Source organism: Sorghum bicolor, chromosome 7, assembly GCF_000003195.3.
Source record: "Sorghum bicolor cultivar BTx623 chromosome 7, Sorghum_bicolor_NCBIv3, whole genome shotgun sequence".
NCBI lineage: Eukaryota > Viridiplantae > Streptophyta > Magnoliopsida > Poales > Poaceae > Sorghum > Sorghum bicolor.
In genome coordinates, this window is record NC_012876.2 from 1,948,876 (window position 1) to 1,973,093 (window position 24,218).

At 46.0% G+C, this 24,218-nt stretch overlaps 2 protein-coding genes across 3 annotated transcripts; both read right to left on the reverse strand.

Moving 5' to 3' along the window:
- LOC8074023 (protein DETOXIFICATION 42) lies at nt 1,852-8,158 on the reverse strand. 2 transcript variants are annotated; one of them, XM_002444901.2, is made up of 13 exons: nt 7,628-8,138; nt 7,422-7,543; nt 6,381-6,587; nt 6,120-6,307; nt 5,586-5,721; nt 4,968-5,064; nt 4,755-4,855; nt 4,241-4,404; nt 4,017-4,088; nt 3,833-3,949; nt 3,315-3,410; nt 3,107-3,228; nt 1,852-2,316 (listed from the first exon to the last, which is right to left on the reverse strand). In XM_002444901.2, the coding sequence occupies exons 1-13, from the start codon at nt 7,738-7,740 to the stop codon at nt 2,274-2,276; spliced, it is 1,578 nt and encodes a 525-aa protein (XP_002444946.1). In that variant the 5' UTR covers nt 7,741-8,138; the 3' UTR covers nt 1,852-2,273. The 2 variants fall into 2 exon arrangements, 1 of the variants encoding a protein (XP_002444946.1); XR_002454605.1 differs by lacking the exons at nt 1,852-2,316; nt 3,107-3,228 and having other exon boundaries at nt 3,833-3,969; nt 7,628-8,158.
- LOC8074024 (ACT domain-containing protein ACR8) lies at nt 12,005-14,512 on the reverse strand. Its single transcript, XM_002444902.2, has 4 exons — nt 14,100-14,512; nt 13,797-13,979; nt 13,011-13,688; nt 12,005-12,899 (listed from the first exon to the last, which is right to left on the reverse strand). The coding sequence occupies exons 1-4, from the start codon at nt 14,196-14,198 to the stop codon at nt 12,528-12,530; spliced, it is 1,332 nt and encodes a 443-aa protein (XP_002444947.1). The 5' UTR covers nt 14,199-14,512; the 3' UTR covers nt 12,005-12,527.

Here is a 24,218-nt window from a genome sequence, read left to right on the forward strand (position 1 = left end):
TTAATTACTTTGTGTGCAGCTCGTCCCATTTAAAATGGAGAGTGGCATGCGTGCATGCGCATGGACTGCAGAAGATTGCAGCTCTTTGCCATTCGGTCATTTATTTGATGGGGCCCAGTGCTGAGAAAATACAGAGAGCCACTCAATGCCTGTGTTGCTGCCCGTTGTGGAAATTGGTACTGTAGTTGCCCGTTGGGAGAGCTGGCTGGCCAAGTAATTTAGGCCGAGCGCTCCACTTCCTCTCTCTCTCTCTCTCTTTCGCGAACACAGAACAGAACGCTTCACTTCTTTCTTTCCAGAGAACAGAGAACTCGAGCTATCCTCTCCCATCTCTCCCAAGTGCTAATCCTACGAGAGATTTTTGAGAGGCCTGCGTGATTGATCTAGTGAGCTCGTGAGCTTCTTCTCCCTCTCCTCTTCCTCTCATAGCTTGGTGCTCATCTAAGAGAGGATTGAGGGAAACCCTAGGTGTATTTGAAACTGCATATTCTTGTGGCACTAGGTGATTGTTGTTATTGTGGATTTCTTATTACTCTTGGTGATTGCCGTCACCTAGACGGTTGTGGATTTGTTGATTGGTGAGGGGATTTGGTGATTGTGTCCGCTCCCAATCAAGGTGATATTTGTGAGAGGTTCTTGGGCTTATTCCCCGGCGGAGTGCCAAAAGCCACTTTAGTGAATTGCTCGTGTCATTGAGCTACCTCACTTGTGGGTAGGTTCTTGTAGCGCCCATTTGTTGGGCTAGGTTTGTGAAACACCTATTAGCCGCCGAACCACCAAGTGTTGGTCGACACAACGGGGACTAGCGTGCCGGCAAGCACGTGAACCTCGGGAGAAAAATATTGGTGTCAATATTGTGATTGATATTCTCCCGGTGAATATATTGATATACATTGTGATTGATTCATCCTCTACACATCGGTATAATTATCTCTCATCTCTTTACCTTCTTGCAAATTAGTTGTAACTAGTATTTCCTAGTTTTAGCTAGTTGTAACTAGTTGTAAAGAGTAGTGACATAGCTCTTGCTTGTGCCTAGAGATCATAGCAATTAGAATTATTGGATAGGTGGCTTGCAACTCTTGTACAGCTAGAGCAAAATTGCTTTACGTCGTTTGTTATATTAATCCTTTGCTCTAGTGCTTTGTAGATTTTTTAAATAGGCTATTCACCCCCCCTCTAGCCATATTAGGACCTTTCACCCCTCTTTACACTTTAACCCCCCTCCAATTCTCCTCTTTGCTGATCATGCACGACAGGCCTTCAGCAACCAACTGAAAGAGATAGGGTGATAGAGGTTCACCTTGTTGTATACCTCTGGTTGGTGTGAACATTTCTGTCTCACAATTATTGAATTGGACTCTATAGAGGAAACACATGCCATAATTAATCGAATACAGTGATCAAACCCCAATTTGGACATAATCTTTTCCAAAAAAATCCACTCCACCCTGTCATAAGCCTTGTGCATATCTAGCTTGATAGCACAAGCTCCCTTGCTCCTTTTTTTCTTCTTCATTGTATGTATACACTCATATGCTAATCGTCCAGATAACATTCTGCTGGCATATGAGTGTATACATCACCAGAATGTTACATGGACGATTAATAACAGATAACATTCTGTTGGCATATGTTATCTGTTATTAATCCTCTATTTTTGTTTATAGCATGCTTTTTTTCTTTATTACAAACTAATCACATAGTCATAATCCCCTAAGGAAAGAAATAACTGAATTACTCCCTCCATCCTAATAAGTGAGAGGCAATGTCTTCTTTTGTTAGACTCCTTATTTTATCTAAACATCACTTGAATCACTAATAACTTTATAAGACTGGAAGGTACTTTACTTGTTGTATCTGCTCGTATGAATGCGGAACAGAAAATAGCTACAGCATGTTGTAGCATAGTTTGTCCTTAAATCTGGACTATTAATTGCATATTTGGCATGTCAGCACAGTTCACACGCCTTGGTACAACATTGTGCTAAACTTTGACAAGCTCCCTGGTGGGCACGTATTCAACTCTGCTATGCATAGTAGCCAACCGTAACATGATTTTCCATCTGTCACAACTTCCAACTACACTAGGCTAGTACAACAGATTGTTTAACAGCGTGAGTGCCTACAAACCCGCCAAACTCACAGAATGAAGTTTGACGAATTGAGTCCGTATGGCATATGTACAAGATCACAGGAATGCCACTTTCGTGACCAATAAATCGTGTGCTCATCGTGTTGGTTAAGTCAGATTAATAGCTTTGCACTTATGTTCAGCCGCGAAGATAAGCCCATGGCCCTTGTGCCGTCCCTATCCTGGAAGAACAGAACAAAGAGCGGTAAGCCATTGTTAATATATGCGTACTAAAACAAACAGCTGGTGTAACACTGAGCTGGCTCGAGCACAATGTTTGGGGAAAGGAAAAACAAAACAAAGATCACACATGTGACACCAAACTAAACTAAATGGTGTCATCCCTTCCCAAAAGACGGATGTGGTTCTCTCACGAAGATCGCGAGTGGTGTTTTTTTTTTTCATGTCCAAGATGGCAGGATGTGACCCATACTCTCCATTCATTTGTCAGTGCCCATGCCCACACACACATGCACTGGCCAGCGACCAGCTTGACCAGCCTACCAGTACCAAGTACCAATGATGGGAATGCAGACCACTAGTTATTCAATGTTGTGGCATATTGCACCATTATTCATAATAGATTCCGGCACTTACTACTCTCCATAGAGATCAAAATCTTGTGTCAGAACAAAATGTTTCTGTCTGAGGCTATTTTAATTTTAAAAAGGGGCCTTATGTGCACCCTTGGAGCACGGCTAGAAAATCCCGAGCTCAGGGATCAACTGGAAAATGGCCACTGATGTTCAATTTCTAACTTTGTCTAGCTTATAGATAGTCAGTTTCTTAACTTGAGACACGTTTGGAGTAACTCCAGATCAAGCTTCAGTGAGTTTTTCACTGTAATGCGACAAAGTTGTATTTTGGCTGGCATAAGAATAGGTGTGACGGGTTTCAGTTTTTGTGTTAAGCTGCATAAGGTTTGAAACATTCATGACCAAATAAAATGTTGGAATTGTTGAATAATTTTACCTCCAAAATCCAGCAAACATCCGGAGGCTCATGTAGATCACCAAAGCTATCCAGATTCCAATAAACCCACTATAACTTTCAAGAGTGAGGATGCAAATGATACTGACAATAGCAACAAGGACCTGATGATACAGGATTCAATAAAATTCATAAGAGAAAAAGTTTAAAAGTACAAGACAACTAGAAGAACAGACGTTTGTCAACTTGCCATTGAATAGGCAGCATATCCAAAATCTGATGCTCCATAATTGATACCATCAAAAACAAAAGCCAAAGCATTGATTGGTTGAGTAAGACAGACAAACTGCACAAGGAAAAACAAATATGGATAAGTACAGTTGATTTTACGTGTCGTTTTGACAAGGAAACAGAAACTAAGGAATGGTTAGTTTAGTCATTTGCTCTTGTTCTTTCCTAGCCTCTCTCTGAAAGGCTTGCATGCATATTTTCTCTCTTAATGTGTCTCAGGAAGCATGCAGGAGTAGTTAATTAGGGGCAAAGGTGGAATAATGACAACAAACACACAGAAAGTCATGTATTCTTGAGCCTTTTGAAATAGCCTCCAGCTTCATGTACCAATGACAAGAGGTAGTAATGCAGTACTCATTTCAAGCTATAAACTACACCAACACAATAATATGACAGAATAAAAGAAATATGTGAGCCTAACAATAGGATATGAAGGCTGAGACTTGCCATTCTTCGCATTTAGCATAGAAATCATACCGGTATTCCTATGTAGATATGATGCAGTACACCCTGATCAGATGTAAATAATCTAGATCCTATGCGCAGACCAATACCAAGAAGTATGCTTAGGATAAGTCCCAGGACCAAAGCCAGCTGCAAAATAAGAGGTGCCCCTAAGGTCGTGGAAGTGTCAAATAGAAAATCAAGATAAATAACATACCTGCAAGATACGAGAAGCTGTGGCAGTAGCCTTTGGATAGTCCTTACGAGCAAATGCACTTGCAAGTATGGCCTGTTGAAATGTGATCCAGATTTATAAGAAATAAACTAAAAGATAAGATGCATCCAGAAAACCCATTGTCGATCATATTGACTGGAGCTTAATTGTCATATAAATTCCAATAAAGAAGGTTAACGGCCAAGGGAAAGAAAGAGTTCCCTTACCTGTCCAGCAAAAGCCAATCCATCAGCAAGAAGTGAGCAAGCCAACCAGGTTTGCAAGCAGATCTGGAATGCAGCCATTGGAGTTGAACCTTGTCGTGCAGCCATTGACGCAGATAGTGTCACACAAAATGTTGCGGCAATAACTCGTGCAAGTAACAGAAAACCTGAAATGTGAAAAAAATAATATCTTAATGCAATATTACAATCAGTGTGTGATTTAAACAGCTCAAACTACTGTGACCTTCTTCAATATGGATTAAATGATGTAACAATATTGTGGAAGAGATACCATAAATTCATAGCTCAGATGTAAATAAGGAAAAAAGATTTGTAATGACAATGTCAACTATAAAAATGGACAGGTAAATGATTCACTTGTAATAATCTCGTGATGAGCAAATTTTCAGTACACAGTACAGTAATCAGTATAGTAACAAGGCATATGTTACAATCTTCTATAGTGGAAAAGAGTATCATATCTTAGTTGGAGTCAAGTGTATTAGAAATAAATTACCATTTTTAAGAAACCGGCCAAACTGCAGATGTTTAAAGCTAGGTGGCAACAAATCAACATGCAGCCTTAACCTCCATAAGAGTATGGATGCAATGAAATATCTGCAGAATGTTCCACCATACACTATCACAAAAGATAGAGCACAAGAATCATAAACTTTTGGATGTATTGCCTTCTATCTTAACAGGGAAAAAGCAAAAGGTATGTACATACTGTGATATAACATGAGCAATGGCGGCACCACTAACACCATATTGGAAGACAAAGATAAATATTGGATCCAAAACTATATTGATTGCATCTCCAGCCACTGGTCGTCATAAAAACATTAGACACATAAGCAAAAACAGAAATCCTTCCAAGAAACATTGCCACAAACCATTAGTATTGCATAATAAATCATGTAAATGACTAAATATTGTCAACTATCAAATGTTGTCGTGAATACATTGCAGTCAATGTTGGACCCTTCAGTTCAAATTCCACGTATTTGAAATATGGGTTGAAAAGAATGTGCTAAAAAATATTGAGAGCAATGCTTAGAGTTAGAGCATCATAACATACAGTTATTTGAGAAATGAAAAAGGTTCAATTTACTCCTCTCAAGTATAGGCATAGCTCAGTGTAATCCAGATGTTCACATACCAGATAACTTAACATCCGAAACCAGTTTGCTTAGTAGTTTTATGGTATCAACTTACTTGAAGGTGGAATTGCACATATGAGCTCTATGTCACCCATGATGGGAGTAAAATAGAAGATTTTTTTAGAATTCAATTTGCCAAGTATATATGGTTGGTTTACTATCTAAGAACTGAAATATTACTATACCAGTTGCATATAGAGGCGTCTTTGTATCCTTAAATCCGCGAAAGACTCCTTGTGTTGCCAGAGATAACAGGACAGCAGGAGCACCAAGAGATCTGAGAACCAAGTACTGCAATGCGGGCTTCATCATAGCAGAATCCTGTTGGAAAATAGGCAACTGCTTATGGGGAAAAGCCTTCATAGAATTTTCAAAATCTTCACAGCTTTCAACAATTATCCTGATGATATGAGCCTACTCTATTGCAACAGTTTCTTACTACTAAACAGAACTACAAGAACAAGTATATTCTCTAAATTTTTTGCATTGGATGTTTTAGCAACATATAAAAGAACATTTATTTAACTAGTACACTAGTTTAGCCAGTTAAGTAAAATGAACAATAGCAGCGTCCTTGATTAAAAATAAATTGGTGGACTTTCGTCCCTTGCTATAATTTCAGAATTATAGGGAAAATCATTATGCTATCACTCATGCTTTTTTTTCCTGAAACAGACTAAAGAACATTAATAGACAGGAAGGAATAAAGAAACTATTACCGGTGTGACACCCATGTAGCCTAAGATAGGTTTTGCAGAGAAAACAAGCAGTACGGTTTCAAGTAGGCCAAGAACCCCACCAAGTAATAGTGCTGTAGAGACTGATGGAATATTTTTCCTCTTTTGCTCAACACTGACCTCACATGAATCAGTTTCAAAAGATGATATGCTGGTAGTGGCACTAGCACCTGCAAGTAAATTTCGAAGTGTCAAGAAAAATATGGAGTGATTATCTATCCAAGCTTTTTAAAAGAAGATCACCTTCAGGAGAAATTAGTTCCTCCATTTCGCTAACAGAAACACTGCATTCGTTTTCTTGATTTATTTTGTCATTGTCTCTGCAATTGGACATAGCATCCTCCTCAGCAACAAATGATGTTGTGACACTAACAAGGGGGAACACTGCAATTCTTGAGACTTGATTAAACACAGCAATTGATACACCTACAGCTCCAAGTTCAACGGGACCTGGTTGTCACAAATTACAAATATCAGAGCAATCAAAATACCTGTATAACAGAGTAACCAAGCTTCCTGTCAAAACATCTCAAGAGAAACACACTACTTATGTGGACTTCATTTAGCACTGAATGATCAGGCCCAGTGGGAGTCCAAGGCAGTTAGAACTTAGAAGAGATAGTTGACTAGATTAAGAAGCTGAGGGAGTCCAGTTAAGGTAGAGCAGAGTCAGTAGCCCACTAATTAGGCTAAGGTGAGTTGAGGTTAAAGGTCAAAGTATCCTATTGGTTGGTTTATACTGTTGAGCTATGCAGAAGATTAATTAAGCAAGAAAGGATGGCTATTTTCCCCAGTCCCCTCTGATTTCTGTATTTTCTGTATTCTATCACCACAGTTCTTCCTCGTACCTTTTGCAGTAATGCACACTGACTGCACATATGCTTTTCCTTTGATTCAAGGCATGACAATATTATTCCTAAAAGACGCCAGGAATCTCTATTGAAGCCTTCTTGTGACAACGTGAAATGGAAGGAGCCAAGGAGGGCATGTCAGTCGGTGGCTATCATGGCTCAGGTGCAGACAGCAAGCCCCTTCACTGAATAAAATCGCATTGAACAAGCAGGTGCAGAGCATGATACTTGTCGCAAAGTCTCCATTCTTAGCATGCTCCTATTTTTTACCACTATATTATACTATTGTTCGGAAATCCAAAGTGCCCAACCTTAACATACTCCTATTTCTACTACTATACTATATTTGTTTTGGGGAGTTAGGATGGAGGCAGGTTTAGGACGGGAGCCCGAGGCTTGGAAGGAACGAAGAAAGGCAAGAGCAAGAGCAAACCTATGTGGCCAATGAAGGCGGTGTCGACGAGGGAGGCGACTGGGTCAGCCATGAGCGCGAGCGCGCCGGGCACCGCGATCTTCATGATCTCCTGCCCGAGCTCGTCCCATCTGAAGGCGAGCCTGAAGACGGGAGAGCGCGCGCGGGGATGAAATAAAACAGGTGGAAATTGAACAGCAAGCTATAGCCATGGATGGGCGGCTCACCTCGCGTCCCGGAGGAATACGCTAAGCGGGTGGTGGTGGTGCTCGCCGCCCCTTTCCATGGCGTCGGCGCTGCGGTGGAGGAGGAGGGGACTCTCGCTCTCCCCGCGCATCATCCACACACACGCAACTACACAAGCAGGTGGAGGTGGAGTGGAAGGAATCGGAAAGGGAATCGGGTTCGGAATTCCTGATGGGTGACCGCGTGGGTGGGTGGGTGGATGCCACGGGGGAAGGCAATATGTGTGCCTATGGGGGCGACGGGGTAGCGCCGCCGGCCGAGGCCGGGCTCAGATGGTGGCGCCGCCCTGCGGTGAAGGCTGCGTCTGGGTCCCCTTCCGGAATGGTATCTGCTACTGTACGGTGCGTTGACGACGAAGCGGAAGCGGAGAGGTCATCCATTCTCAGGGAGACGGGCGGCGGGGTGAGTGCTCGCTTACGCCGCCGACAGCCGTGGCGTTCCAGCCTCTGCATGGTCGCCGGTGCTTCGCCGTCGCCGCCGCTTCCTCCGGCTCCGGCCGTTACACTCTTTGCGCGCCCAGCCCATGGCACGTGGGCCGTGGCGGCCCATTCCATACGTCGACGTAGGCTTCGCGAAATAAAGGGGGAAAGAAAAAGGTCCATTCACCGACCCAAGTTCGATTCGATTCGTTCCACTATTTTTTTATATAATTAAAAAACACCAAGTCTGATTCGCTTCCTGTTAGACCAGTCTCAATGCATGTTTTATAAGAGTGTCATACACATTAAATAGAGTGCCACATAAACGTAATTGCTGACTTGACAGGGTTATTAAATGAAGGAGTTTCATCAGACGAGAGAGGAGTTTCATCCCCATGAAACTTCTGTGGTTCGGTTACCTAGTTTATAGTCTTGGTAACTGTGCCATGAAACTATGCATTGAGACTGGCCTTAGGCTTTTTTTATTCTGTTTTTTTTTGGATTTATTAGTTACGGTAGAATTTTTATTTTATTTAGTAATTAATATCAATGATAAATTAATTAGATTTAAAAAAATTATCTCATAATTTACAGCTAATTATGTAATTAGTTATGTTTTTTCTATATTTAATATTTAATGTATATGTTTAAAGATTCAATGGGATAAATGAAAAATCTTTAGGTAAGAAACTAAACAAGGCCCTAATATCAAAAAGGGTTCCGTGGACTTCTTCAACCTGTGAAATTGGATTACTGCGCTTGTTGCGGTTTTAGCTAACGTGACGTTATGTTAATTAATCACAAAAAAACGAACTACTATTTTAATTCTAAAGTATAATATTTTATTGCGAGACTTCTAAAGTATAATATATTTTGAGTCATGACTTATCAGCCAAACAAATAAGATGACGTAATCAAGCTCAATTCGTGAATCTATCCACGCATGCCTGGAGCTTTGAATGAATCTGGACTCACTTCGTGAATCTTGTGAACTGCCGACTCAGTTCATCGAAGGTGCTCATGAGAGTAGGGTTTGTGTATATGTATTTGAAGAGGTGAGTGTGTGTGTTGTGAGTGTCTGTGTTGTACTATGTAATTCTAAACAAAAATGAGTTGCCAGGAGGTCAACTAAAAGTGGAACAGAGGGAGTACAGTATACCATAATTATTTGTTGTTGCTACTACAACAACAGACCTATTTTTCAAATTAGTGTCATTAGATATCTTATGAAAATGAACTTTGATACTATACATATTTGAGGTCATTTATATTAATATTTTTTTAAAATATGTTCAAATTTATTATAGTTTGACTTGGAAGAAATTCAAATCTATTTTATTCTAGGAAAGTGGAGGTACGTTAATAGTCGTAGACTAGCTTCCTCAAAAAGATAAAGAAAGAAATGCAGTTGTTAAAAATTATCCAAATATTTCGACAAGAAATGATTTATTGCTAGACAACTCATTTGACATTGTTTTAGCTCGGAAACAATTGAAATGTTTTCCTATAATCATGCTCTATCTTATCATGCTTAATTTGGATGAAGTTTTGATATGATTTGACTAATTATTGATATCAACGTTTAAATTTTTAAATACACACATAAAGTACTATTTTGGTTGATGGATACCTCATGTTCTGTTGTGCGTATCGTTTCGTCTCTCGTAGCGTAGTACATCCACTGTCCTCTAATCCTCGGTTTAGTTTGTTTGTAGTTAAAATTACTCGTACTACCACATAAAGCCGGAGAGGCCGTGTCAGCTTCTGTTCATTCTTCGAGGCTTGACAAGAGGTAGTACAGTAGCAGCGTGCATGGCCAAGCACGATCACATTCCTGCCTTGCCTCGGGGAGTTGGACATTGGGACTCCCCCTATGTCATGCATGCGGACATGCCAACTGATCCAGGCGTGCAGCCACAGTTTCGAGTTTCAATTCAAAAAAAATGGAACCGCAAACGGATTCCAGGGCCACATCTGGGTTTCAAGTTCCAAACATACGTACACATCTATCCAGCAAGGGTTCAGCAGGGACGAGGCTTCCGACGACGGCCGTCGTGCTCGTGCGATCGGCCGGGATCACCGGCGCCGGCGATCCGTCCGTCCTCTGCGATCAGCGTTCTGGTTCCGGGTTCCAGTCGACGATCCATCTTCGCACGAACCTGGTCGTTTAGATTGGCTACGCTTCGCTGATTTGCTGTGAGAATTCAGCTGATAAACTCAAACGAACAAGAACGTTGGTCCAGCATTGCATTGGTCCGGTCAACACGCATGCTGCATAGACGGACGGAGATGGAGATGCGCGGGGCGGCCTGGACGTTGCGCTGGCTGGGGATGCCTGTCCGGTGCCGCTTGTCGCCACCTACTCCCACCTCCATCGTCACAATTCACAGGCGGCCACACGCAGCAGCTACAACCAACCAACCAACCCCCCCCAACTGGTGAGTGGTGACTGACTGGTGGGTGTTTGTTTAGAGTTCATCCCAGACCGGCATCCGTTTGTCGTGATCGCCTTGATCCATCCCGAATCGGACAGACAGGACAAGCACGCACGCATGCACTCACAGCAATGCAACACCTCTCCGCTTGTTTCTTTGCTGTTGGAGCAGGCGATGTGCCTGGTTCCGGACGAATCAAAACCGGCTGCTGGGTATTTTTGTATACTCGACTACTCGTTCCTTAATTGGTTTAGAGCAAGGCTAAGCTCATCGCCATGATGATTACATGAGCCATGCTGCTAGTACGGCAGAGTACCTCATCTGCTCTCTGGGGGGGAAAAAAGGCCAAATCCCTGCTTTTTGCCGCATCAGCGTTTGACCGACGGGGGAATCTTGAGCGTGAGGGCAGAGCTAAAGCGTCCTGCTTCCCTTGGCTGCTTGCTTTACCAATAATTCTCTCTCGCTCTCGACTCTGGTTGCTGTTATTATCGGACCTGATGAAAGGTACTCCTACACGACAGCAGCAACCAAATTCAGTTACGCGTGCTCCCGCTCTTCAGCAGGCCAAAAGGCCAGCCGGTGGTGATCTTGGGAGTTTGAAGAAAGGGGGGGATAAGCTGCTGCAGCCTACTTACAGGCGTTGCAATCTTGCTTGGACAAATGGTCTTCTTAGCAGCAGTTTCTATAGCCGAAACTGGTTCATCTCTTTGTGAAATTAAGGACCTTTTTGTTTCCCACTACTGGTTTTCCTCCGGTATTCTAGGACCTTTTTATTTGGAACGCAGGAAAACCCTGAATCCTGAGTTTTTCCTGAATCCTGAGTTTTTCCTGTAAATTACACCACATGATTCCTATAAAAATTGAACGTAGTGCTATTACAACGACTTCAGTCTCAGGCTCTCATCACCCAGCAGCTGTTTCATGCCAACTTGAGAGGAGAGCTGACACTCTCTGTCTTTGTGAATTGTGAGTAGAGTGCACCCATTTTTTGCTATTAATAAGTAGCAGGACCAGAGCATTATTGCAATCACTTGCATTACAACAGCCTCAGACATTCCACAAGAGGAAACAAGACAAAGGAGGCCTAGCCGTTGCCCCCTCTCTACACCCTACACACACAGGCCTTTGCTCAGATTGCAAATCACTCACTCTCCCCCCTGGTCCAAACCCAATCACCTTGTTTCCCTTGCAAGCTACTACACCTAAATCAACCAAACCCACCACCCTCCCCCCTCCCTCTCTTTCCAGATCCTAAAATGATAAAGGCAAGATTAGCCACATCTGGGATAAAGCAAGATTACCCCCATCTGGACTATGTCCTAGGGTACAGCAAAACCCATAGTACCACCAGCACAAAGCATCCCTCACACATTTTCCTCAGATCCTAAAAATGAAAAAGGTTACTAAAAAGATTAGCTAGCCACAATAGGGCATGATGGTCTGCATCCAACAGATTTGAGCAGGAAAGCATCAGAGTCACTCAACAGAACAGAACACAAGGACAGACAAGAAAGACTGAAAGAGCATGGTTAACGAACGAAACGAACGAACGAACCCAAAGAATGCTGTTTTGACAGAGAGACAGAACAGCGGCGCCGGTACGGAATTACAGATCACGAATCGTCCTCCCCTTCCTACTACTAGCCCTACACACTGCAAGCCGCCCAAACCCAAAGGCAGGCACGATGAATGCACTCACTAGTACTGACAGCAACGAATTTTGTCTATGTACATGGCTACACAAATTCCTACTCCTAATCATCCTGCTCCACCGTCCAGTGTCCGTCCATCCATGGCGTCGGTGCCGGGTGCCGGTTCCTGGATCTGATCTGATGACCGACGACGACCTTCCTCACTCCCAACATCATGCCTGCCTGACCCAAACTTCACCATGCTTGAGCTTTCACTGTTCATTCATGGCGTCGTCGGTGCCAGTTTCTGAACCTTGTACATGTACAGTACAGCAATGGCCTGTCTCCCCTCCATGCGCACCGGGGTCGAACCTTCTTGGATCGAAGCATCCTTCCTCACGAGCAGGACTTGATGAGGCCGAGGTTGTACAGGTTCCTCTTCACCAGGTTGCCAAGGTAGACCAGACCAAGGCCGCCGCCGACGCTGTCGTCACGGTCGCCTGGCCCGTCCTTCGAGAACACTTGCGGCGGCCGGGGCTCCTCGCTCACGACGAGGCGGTCCATGCCGACCCTCTCCCTGACGGCGTCGATGGCGCTCTGGTCCGCCGCCTTGCCGGCAGCGTCGGTTACGTAGAACACGTTCGAGGCCAGATCGCCCTTCGTCGACACCTCCGCCTGGACGACGAGCAGCCCGTTCTCGCGGAAGGTCCGCGTCACCTCCGACAGCAATCCCGGCCGGTCCGGCGTGCACAGCTCCAGTCTCACGCCCTGGAGATTCGAAGATAATCCGTTAGTTAAAAGAATGCGATTTTGATGCCAACATTAGCATCGAATCATCATCATCGTGTAATCGAAACGCCGTAATTGAATTCAATTTACCTCCAGCGATCTCCGTTCAATGGCGGCTTGGAGGCATTGGTTGAGCCGCTCCCTCTCGGCCTCGGACCGGATGGGGCTCCCGTCGGCGCGGCGGATGTAGAACTCCTGGCGCGCTCGGTCACCAGCGGTATCGACGGTGCCGTGGAAGACGACGTAGTCCATGTCGTGGAGCGTGCAGACCACGTCGAACAGCAGCTTGGGCCGGTCGCGGCACAGTACGGTGACGACGGAGTACCCGCGCTCGGCCCAGCTCTGTACGGACACGGCTGGGGACAGTGCTGGGGCCGGGAACGACGGCGCGCGGTCGAGGTCCGCGGCCATGAGCTGGTGGAGGCAGCGGTCGGCGTGCGCGACGCCCGCGGCGGGCACGGCAGCCACGGCGCCCGGGGCCTCGCCGTCGCCGCGGAGGAGGTGGCCGAGGCGAGCGAGGATGCGCGCCACCCTGTCGTCGTCGTCCGCGCTCGCGCCCGAGGCCAACTCCTCCCCGCGGAGGAAGACGACGCACGCGAGGCGGCCGCGGTGCGTCCACGCACGGGCGTCCACCACGCTGCACTGCATGTCGGCCAGCACGGCGAAGACCTCGGAGAGCAGCCCCGTGCGGTCGGGTCCCGTGAGTTCCAGCGCCGTCAGACCCTCGAGCGCCGCCGGCCGGGCAGGCTCGTTCCACGTCCCCAGAGACTGCAGATCGAAGGGAAGCCCCGCGTCGTCAGTGAAAGGCAGCTCATTTATCTCCGGAGGGCGAGGGCATGGCGAGAGGATGGGACGGGGAAAGGCCGCTCTAGCTACCTGCTGGATGTAGGTGATGACGCTGTCGTCGGTGAGCTTGCGGCCGAGGCGGTCGGTGACGTGGAAGACATCCATGAACCAGCGGCCGTCGGAGGAGATGTAGGCCTTGTTGATGGAGAGGTCGAGGTCAGCGAGCACCTGCACGGCCTCCAGCAGCAACCCTCTCTTCCTGGCGCTGTCCACCTGCAGCACAGCACAGCACAGCACACGACGGACAAGAGTCCCCCAACCAAAGTCAGCCACCAAGAACCGGAGGACGACGAGACGGAGAACGGTGGGCGACGGCGGACGCAGCTCGCTCACCTGCACCAGCGTGGCCGTGGGACAGATGGCATTGTCGATGACGACCCGGGGCATGTTCATCCGGATCACCAGCTTCTCGTACTCATCCAGCCACTCCATCGCCGGCGGCCGGTCTTCTCTGGCGACCTCCGCCTCGGCGCTTTTCTTGCAGGCAGGCAGGCAGCGAGCCCCGGCACGCGGGTTCTCTGTATATAAAGGCGAGCGCGCGGCGGCGGCTGTGACAGCAGGGACGAAGGGAACAAGGAGGTGGCGGAGGACGCCGACGCTTCGACGGGATCGCCTGCGCTTGGATGCTTCCCCGCGCTTTGGCGTGGCTCTGGTCGCCGGCCTTGTTGGCTCCCCCCCCTCCCTCCTCTAGCAGAGAGCTGGAATTTGGAATTTGGAATTGGAATGCGTGGGCGGGTGGGAGTGGTGGACGGGACGAGGACGGGGACGGGGACGGGCGCGCGGATTTAAGAGTTGGGACGGGGGCCGGACGGTGGTGGGTCCCGCGCGGCACATGCCGAGGCGACTGCCGAGTGCCGAGGGCTCGTGGGAGCCAGGTGGGTCGCCACGTGGAGGGCCTCCGTGTGCTGTGCCTGTTCATTGCCTTGCACTTGCACTCTGCTCACACTACCAGCCGCGTCCGGCTTTAGGGCATGTTTAGATTGGAAATGAAAATTTTTTGGATGTCACATCGGATATGTCGGAAGGATATCGGGAGGGGTTTTTACAGACTAATAAAAAAACAAATTAAATAGCTCGTCAGGAAACTGAAAGACAAATTTATTAAGCATAATTAATCTATCATTAGCACATGTGGGTTACTGTAGCACTTAAGGCTAATCATGGAGTAACTAGGCTTAAAAGATTCGTCTCGCGATTCTCAACTAAACTGTGTTATTAGTTTATTTTTTTATCTACATTTAATGTTCTATGCATGTGTCTAAAGATTCGATGGGATGGATGAAAAAATTTTGGGTGGGGAACTAAACAGGGCCTTAATAAATTTTTTTTACTTATAATTAAACGGAAATGTACAAATAAGGAAACTGACCGGGCAGCGTCTTTTTTTTTGGTTTTCAACAACGCACTTGTAGTCACGGGATAATCAGTCGATCAAAATCTTGTATCAGATGAGAATGAGTCTATCAAAATATTGTAGTGACGGGATAACGAGTCTATCAAAATCTTGTATCGGACGAGAATGAGGCCTTGTTTACATCTAAAAAGTTTTAAGATTTTGACACTGTAAAATTTTCGTTTTTATTTGATGAATATTGTTCAATTATGGAGTAACTAGACTTAAAAGATCCGTTTGACGATTTACAGACAAACTATACAATTAGTTTAAATTTTTATCTATATTTAATGCTCAATGCATGTGCCGTAAGATTTAATATGAAAGAAAATTTTGAAAAGTTTTTTGTTTTTAGGGTGAACTAAACAAGACCTAAGTCTATCAAAATCTTGTAGTGGCGAGATAATGAGTCTAACAAAATCTTGTATCTGTACTATTTAAAAAAAACACTCGGGTAACTATTAACTGTCTTAGATAAGAGAAACTAGTTAAGGGACTGTTTGGGATAGCAGTGACTAATTGTTATCCAACTAAAATTAGACATAATCTATTCAAACAGAAGCCTAATATGTGAGCTAGTTTTTTAGCCAAATCTCTAAATACTCCCTCCATTATAAACTATATGATGTTTCTGCATTTCTAAATTCATTGATTTTATTATGTATTTAGACATAAGTATATACATATAGATACATAGCAAAGTCTATGTATCTAAAAATGTTAAAACGTATTATAATTTAAATAGAGGAAGTACTTGTAAATCTTAAGAACCGACTGTTTGGATCGGTGGAATTTCATAATCGGCAACTTTGAGAAAATCCTTCTCCCAAACCTCTCCTTATGCATGGGGGTAATTGTTAGCTAAACAAGTCGTAATTGTTTGATGAATGACAAATTTACTCTAAGAATTAATTCTTTCGTGGATGGAGAGAGTAACGATCAAACAGGCCCTTATAAAAAATTTATCCGGCTAAATTTCGTGGAGGCCTATGGATTTAATTACTGTACTGAAATGCCAGATCTCTAGGGTATCAACACGAAAAAACAATAGACTAAGGCCTTGTTCAATTCCAAAAAAATTTTCGTTTTCGGGACTGTAGCATTTTTGTTTTAAACATTGTCCAATTATAGAGTAACTATGCTTAAAAGATTCATCACGCGATTTACATGTAACTGTGTAATTAGTTTTTATTTTCATTTATATTTAGTGCTATTTGCATGTGCCGCAAAATTCGATGTGACGGGGAATCTTGAAAAGTTTTTGGTTTTTGGTATGAACTAAACAAGGCCTCAGTTTTAAAAGAAATAAAAATACTGGTTTTGTATATTGTAGCATTTTTATTTTTATTTGACAATTATTATTTAATTATGGACCAACTAGAAAAATCAAAAGTTTCGTCTTGTGATTTATAAGCAAACTGTGTAATTAGTTTTTTGTTTTTGTCTGTATTTAATACTTCGTACATGTGCTGCAATATTCGATGTGACGAGAAATTTTGAAAAGTTTCTGGTGTTTTGGTACTTCCACCCAAAATCCAAAAACTTTTTCAAGATTCTCTATCACATCGAATCTTTAGACGCATACATAGAGTTGTAAATACAAATAAAAATAAAAACTAATTGCACAGTTTAGTCGAAATTTACGAGATAAATATTTTGAGCCTAGTTAGTCCACGATTGGACAATAATTACCAAAAAACGAAAGTACTACAGTGTCGTGAAAAAATTTCGGAAAGGAACTAAACAAGACCTAAGCTACTAATGGCAGTAAAGTAACAACAAGTGGCATTCCATCGTTAAAAAAAAAGTGCCATTCAAATCTCTGGTGCCAGTCCTGCAAGGAAATCTTTGGCCTTGTTTAGTTCCGAACCGAAAAGTGAAAAGTTTTCGGTACTGTAGCACTTTCGTTTGTTTGTGACAAATATTATCCAATTATGGACTAACTAGGATCAAAAGATTCGTTTTGTGATTTACAGCTAAACTGTGTAATTAGTTTTTGTTTTCGTCTATATTTAATGTTTCATGCATGTGCCACAAGATTTGATGTGACGAAGAATCTTGAAAACCTTTTGGTTTTCAGAGTGAACTAAACAAGGCCTTTGTTTATTGGACGTAATACTAGTACGGCTGAGCCCTGTGTAACGGGGAGTAACGGAACGCCCGAACTGTGAGGAATTTTTGTTTGTTTTTTCGGCTACAGCAGGCCACGTACTCCAGTCAGAGCGGCAGCTGGCGGGGTGGGTCCGGCGGGACCCGGTCGGGAGGCGGCTCGCGCAGTTGTTTGCTTGTTTCTGCGCACCACAGCGAAAGCGCTAGCTGTTGCCGGCCGACGCGCGCCGTTTCTGCCGTCGTTTACGTGCGGCTGGTGCTGACCTGTCGAAAAGTCGAAACCACCCCTTGCCGCACCCACCACGCCGCCCTTCAAGGGGAGCGACGAGGGTAGTTTCGTCACTGCCCAGCGTTGCCACGGCCGGCGTGCCCGCCCGCAAGCCAGCGCCAAGAAGCCCGGCAAGTTTTTTTTTCCTTTTGGAGCTTCCAGTGCTCGCTTTTTTTTTTTGGGTCCACCAGATACTTCCTGGCCTGCGGTTTTTTTAGTATTAGGGCATGTTTAGATTGGGAACGAAAATTTTTTGGGTGTCATATCGGATGTGTCGGAAGGATGTCGGGAGGGGTTTTTAGAAACTAATAAAAAAACAAATTACATAGCTCGTCAGGAAACTGCAAGACAAATTTATTAAGCATAATTAATCTGTCATTAGCATATGTGGGTTACTGTAGCACTTAAGGCTAATCATAGAGTAACTAGGCTTAAAAGATTCGTCTCGCGATTCTTAACTAAACTGTGTAATTAGTTTATTTTTTTATCTACATTTAATGTTCTATGCATGTGTCCAAAGATTCGATGGGATGGATGAAAAAATTTTGGGTAGGGAAGGCCTTAGGCCTTGTTTAGTTCTCAAAAAATTTCAAGATTCCCCGTCACATCGAATCTTATGACACATGTATGAAATATTAAATGTAGATAAAAATAAATACTAATTACACAGTTTACCTGTAATTCGCGAGATGAATCTGTTGAGTTTAGTTAGTCCATGATTGGACAATATTTGTCACAAACAAACGAAAGTGCTACAGTAGCCAAAACCAAAAAATTTTTCCAAACTGAACAAGGCCTTAGTGCTAATCTTACGTGGAAGTTGCAGCGGATATTTCCACGCGTTACCAGCTTGGGATTATTGCCAGATTTGGAAGTCATGGAAATGACGGTGGTTGAGACAAAGCAAGCAGGTGCATGCTGTCTGGCTTATTGGCTTTTTGCCGGATTTGGAGTATTGCCCTGCCTCCAAACCGGCGTTTTTTTTTGGGGGGCTAAGCTCGTTGGAAGAGACAAACGGGCAGAATTCCGCTCGAATATACCGACCGTGTGTGTTTTGTACCGGTGGCGCGTGTGTATTCATCCGATATCCATCCATACGAAACGAAACCACCAAAAAAAGACAGCAATGTGGCCAGCCACGGCTGCAATTGAAAACTGCCACTACGTATTTTTTTGAAGAAAAAAAACAAAAAGAATCAAAAGGCCTGCCAAGAATATCCCAAAAGTGTTTAAGTGCAGCATGTTCGGATAATTTGAGACGAATGTCGTGGGTAGGAGAATTTGAAAATTAAAACTTCGTTCACTACTACATGTTGTCGGGGGGGTTTGGTTGGACGAATGGTACAGGACGACCGCTCTTGAGAGCGGTGGCACGTACGTACGTACGAGTAGTACTGTACAATACGATACGTGCTCCTCCTGGTTGTGGGGCGAGCGGCGAGTTGAATGGTGTGGTGGTGGAGCGCGTGGTGCCGTGGTGGATTTCGACGGATCCAGAGGTGGATTTATGGCTGCATTGCACGCCCCAGCCAGGATCATGCGACGCCGTAGGCCGTACCGCGCATTCAATGGAACGAACGCCCAAAGATGCATGGGCCAGGCCATGCATGCGCGCGCGCATCCAGCAGCCATGCATGCATGCATGCGCCATACGTGACGGCCATTAATTAGTGGCGGCCGGACGAGATGGATCCGGATCCAGATGGATGGATGGATCGGACGCGAGCGAGGTCATGTTTAGTTCAGTCCTTGCATTCGTGCGCGGGCATGGCAACCAATGCCCGCCCCGTACATGCTGCCTGCCACTCACTGCCCAGCCAGCCAGGCCGCCGGCTACGGCCTGTTGAGTTCGCCCGAAATCCAAAAAATTTTTAAAATTTTTCGTCACATTGAATCTTGCGGCACATACCTGAAGCATTAAATATAGACGAAAACAAAAACTAATTACACAGTTTATCTGTAAATCACGAGACAAATCTTTTAATCCTAGTTAGTTCATAATTAGACAATATTTGTCAAATAAAAACAAAATTGCTACAGTAGCGAAATCCGAATTTTTTTCGGGACTAAACAAGGCCGACGTCAACGTTGCAGCTAGTGTTTGAATAATGATGATGCTGTTAGCTTAGCGGCGGCGACGTGGTGTTTGTTAACCAATTTCCCCGCAACAAAGATTTGCCCTACAGCGATCCGATTGGTGCCCTTGGCGCGGCGCAGGGGGCGGGCAAGGAGGCCGGGCGGGAGAACGGCACGAATCCGGCCGGGGGCCGACGACGACCTACCCTACCCCCGAAAGGACGCGACGACGTGCGCCGCACACCGGCGCTCGTGACCGGCGACGGGCGACGACGTGCGTGCGTCAGTGCGTGCACGCGTCGTGCCGTCGTCTCCCAGCGGCCTTTTTCCACACCCACATGCATGCCGGGCCCTTTTGCCGCTTCGAGGGTCGCGCCCGCCCGCTGCAAGGAGAGGCGTGGAGGTCAAACCTACGCTGCGCGTAGCTGTCGTAGCTACTGTAGAGGGTTTAGAGTACTATGCTGTTCCTGTTCTGTTCCGGCGTCTGGCGTCAAACCGTGGAGGAACGTGCCAGTATTCTCCCGCAATTCCTCGGGCTGTGTGTAGTGTATGAGTGGTGTGATCGTGCCCACAGGCCCCAGGCAGGCATCACTTGTTTTCTGCCGACAATTCATGACCGATCGTTGCCAAATCAAGGGCACTCTCAGTTTAGATTAATAACTACTCAATCCGGTTCAATTTATAAAGTATTGTTTATTATATTGTAATAACAATTTATGATTATGAATAGTATATTTGGTTTCAAATCTAACATTATCCAGTTTGTATTACACAATTTAAAATTGTTGATGAAATTACTGATCAAACATTATAAGCTCTAGCCTAGGCCCTAGGCCCTGGCATACACAACTAGATTTTGGATGTTGGCTTTTCATAATCCGCATAGCACCCTAGGCCCTGGCATACACAACTTATTGAATATGTAGAAGCTCAGATTATAGAATTTGGTAAGTTACTGTGTGTTTGGATGATTTCCACATGTTCGTAGAAACTAGGTTCATTTAGCTTTTGAAATTGTGGAAGCTAAGAGCACCCGCACTGTATGTGTCGAAGGTGGTTCTATGTATTTAATGCAGCTATAGTAACTGGTACCATACACTTTTGACCTTGTATCGATGAAGGAGCATGTCCATACATAAAACCAAACCTATATGTAATAAAAATATATATTACTCTAACACAAGCATGACTCCAACGGCTCAAACCGCCATGAGCGGATGAGTGTATCGATTCTAAGCATTGCGGGCTGAGAAGCAGGACCCATCATATCATTGGTGGAGCCCTCCATCGAACTGAACCCTGGTGCTCCGCACTGCGGACGCTCTAACCTGTAAAGTTGGTGGATATTTAGAGACAACCTAGATTGTACAATCTGGTGAGATCAAACAGGTCTTACGCTGGAAAATCCCATCCTCTTGTGACTTTATAATTTTTTTTCTTGAACAACTCTTCTAGACTTCCAAACACAATTATGCCCTCCACTTCTACAATAGTAGTGGCATAAAAAACCAATGACTAACAGTGCTATAGTAATCATACACTAGAATGCAACTATTCTAAGCTTTCACACTTTACGGATCCAACCAACCATTCAACCTAGCTATATTCTATGATCCATCTTTTTACGATCTAGTTTTTTTTTCAGAATGTATCTTCTGTAGACAACGATGTATCTAAATAAGTCTTTAGTTTTAGAGTTTGTTTAGTATAATTCCTCGAGTCGTTTCGATAGCAGGTTCGATGACTCGCCGAGCAAACACATCATGGGAAAATAGCTTCCCGCTTATAGCTCCTTGAATAATCACACTAGCGGATGAGGTATGAAGGAGAGGGAGCCGTCTTTGTCGGCCCCTCCTTCATGCTTGTGGGCCCAGGTGAAAACGCCCACCGCCTCGACACTCGGTCGGCCAAAATGCCAAAGCAATGCTGTTGGGGAGGGTCGAGGTGGAGGGGAGCGGGTCCAACACATCACTACAATCAAAAAACTTTTTTCGAGGTGTTTTGAAATTATTTTCAGAGGCAGGGAGCATCAAAAACAGCCTTAGTTAATGCCTCGATTAGCCGTGGCGGTCACTTTTGATTAACAGAGGCGGTTTTTTTGTAACCGCCTTGTAAAATCCATTTACAGAGGTGGTTATAATAATAGAGCCTGCTTCTAGAAATCAATCTATTTTTTAGGCGGACCGTTCATAAGGTCCGCCTCCGTTAATATGCTCCGGACTAGCCAAGCCCAAGAAATTTGCGGCCCATTCTACCTTATCGGGCTACTATATATGCAGAACTTCGGGTTTTCTTTACACACACTTCTCTCACCCCCTTCTCTCTCCCACTTCTCTCTCCAACGGTGCCTCCACCCGACGCTCCCTCCATCTTCCTCGTCTGGCTTCCTCCCACCTTCTCCCTCGGCAAGCCCCTTCTCCCTCCCACCCTCTATCTCGATGAGCGCTGTGCAGTGTGAGGTTAGCACGGGCGCGGGTGGCTGCCCGCCCAGGGCAGAGCGTGCGTGGGCCGCGCGGATCCAGGGCCGCGCACATGGGCGGTGCGGATCCATGCGATGTACAGCTGCAGGCCAAGGGCGTGCACGACGCAACAGCTGCCTTGTCGGGGGCACTTCGGCGTGGTGGATCTGGGCCCCACCACCACGAATCTAGGCCTTCCTCGACCAAATCTAAGTGCGGCGACGCGTCCCTCCTACTCCTCTAGTGGTGGGCCAGTAGCGACCTCCACCATCTCTGGCGTCCTTTACCACCTCGCGAGCTCGTGGCGTAGGATCCAGGGCGGTGGCGCCCCTCGGTGATGGATCCAGACGGAAGGAGCTCTCCGTCGATGGCGGCGGTTCCTGCAGCGACAAGCAAGCCAGGGCCGGATTCGAGCAGGAGGAGCTCAGTGTCGACCCTCTTGGCGGTGAGCATGACCGCAACAGTGGTGGCATCATGGAGGCGGTAGTGGCCGGGTCCGTCGTAGAGCGAGGCCTAGATCGAGGCCCGATAAGGGCTGGATCTGAGTTTTTTTTGTTATTTTTGGATTAACCGTGGCGGGCATGGAACCGCCTCGGTTATGTTCACATTAATCGTCACCTTACCTCCGAGACGGTTGCAAAAATCATCTCAGATAATCCTTTTTTGCCCGCCTAAAAAATATATGTAGTAGTGCATGTGCTTGTTGTTTAAATTTCAAAGAAATAGTTTGAAAAGAAGAAGAGAAAAACACAACTATCACATATGTGAGATTCATACAAGTACAAGTACACGAATCCATGACAGATGTCCACATCGGTTACTTCGCGGACCAATTCACGATATATGTTCGTTTCTTTTTTTCCGTTAGGGTTTAGGGTTTAGGGTTTAGAGATTGATTTCAAAGAATTTTGTTTGACGTTTAATCAGACGACGACCCATAACGTTTTTTTTTCTTATATTATTATCTGACTTGCCGCTAGTTTCAACGTTCCAGAGCAATTATCACAGTAAATTAAACGTTGACAAACCAATTCACGATATATGTTCGTTTCTTTTTTTCGTTGAAGAAGAAGAGACGGCATTGGCTACAGCACGTCTTTGGCCCACGCATGCAGCTGCCTGGCTGGATGGACCTGGAGCGGATCAGTATAATAAACTCGGGCTGAAGAATATCCAGACACCGCCACGTCCACGTAGTGCAGGTGCGGCTCCTCCGGCGGTGAGAGGCCGGCTAGCTGGGACGGGACTTGTGGTTTGCCGGCGGCGAAAGGGCAGCGTCGTCAGCCGATCGATCGACGACGTGCGCGTATGCTACCGGTGGATCGCACGCCATGCATGGTTCCGGAGGGCTGGACCGGCCGGAGACATGTTTTCCTGCTCGACGGGGCGACCGACGCAGACACACCCATGCATTGCAGCGCAGCGGCACGTCGCGAACGCACACCGGACTGCCGGTGGCTGCTGCTAGTGAGTGCTACGCGACACACGCCGGTGTCTGTCCGAGCACGGTGTGGCCGTCGCGCTCGACCACGACGGCAGCAGAACCAGTGCGCGGCAAAACCGCTGCGGTGTGGGGTCTCGTCTCGACCAAGCAGGATCTCGAACCGGCCCCGCGCGCGCGATGGCCCCATGCCCCGGCGGCATGCCGCATGCAGCACGGGCCGAACCGTTAGCGCGCGGGCGCTGTTCCTTGGCGCCAAAAACGCGCGGACGCGCGCGGCTCTTGGCGCCAAAGATGCGCGAAGCAGGCGGCCGGCAGGAAACGGCGGGAAATGCCCGGGGCCCCACCACCAGTCCACCACCAGGGTTTGGATTTGAATTGCTGGCCGGGCGGTCCGGTGTCCGTGTCCGGCTGTACAGTACTGTATGAGATGAGAATCGGCGACGTTTGGCGCCAAAATTCCAACGGCGGCGGCGGCGTTGCCTGCTTGCTTTGGGCAGAGGCAGAGTTGCTTGGTCGGGTAGGCATGGCCCACTCCATTGACGGCCGGCGGGCTGCGGTGCCCCGGCGTTGGCGTGTCAATCAGGTCGCCATCGATGGCCTCATCATCCCCTCCCTCCGGGGCCGGCCACCAATCCCTGGTTCGTTGGTGTCTGCTCGACTCGCCGATTGCGTTGCGTCTCCCCTACCCCTAATCCCCTGGCTT

Excerpts from the sequence above, each read along its gene's own strand:
- LOC8074023 (XM_002444901.2), bottom strand. The coding sequence starts at position 7,740 with ATGATGCGCGGGGAGAGCGAGAGTCCCCTCCTCCTCCACCGCAGCGCC. Across the intron at positions 5,065-5,585 it reads GACGCCTCTATATGCAACTG|TGGCTGGAGATGCAATCAAT; the intron begins GTATAGTAATAT and ends TATGACGACCAG. Across the intron at positions 3,411-3,832 it reads ATATCTACATAGGAATACCG|TTTGTCTGTCTTACTCAACC; the intron begins GTATGATTTCTA and ends TTCCTTGTGCAG.
- LOC8074024 (XM_002444902.2), bottom strand. The coding sequence starts at position 14,198 with ATGGAGTGGCTGGATGAGTACGAGAAGCTGGTGATCCGGATGAACATG. Across the intron at positions 13,689-13,796 it reads TCATCACCTACATCCAGCAG|TCTCTGGGGACGTGGAACGA; the intron begins GTAGCTAGAGCG and ends TTCGATCTGCAG. Across the intron at positions 12,900-13,010 it reads TTGAACGGAGATCGCTGGAG|GGCGTGAGACTGGAGCTGTG; the intron begins GTAAATTGAATT and ends TCGAATCTCCAG.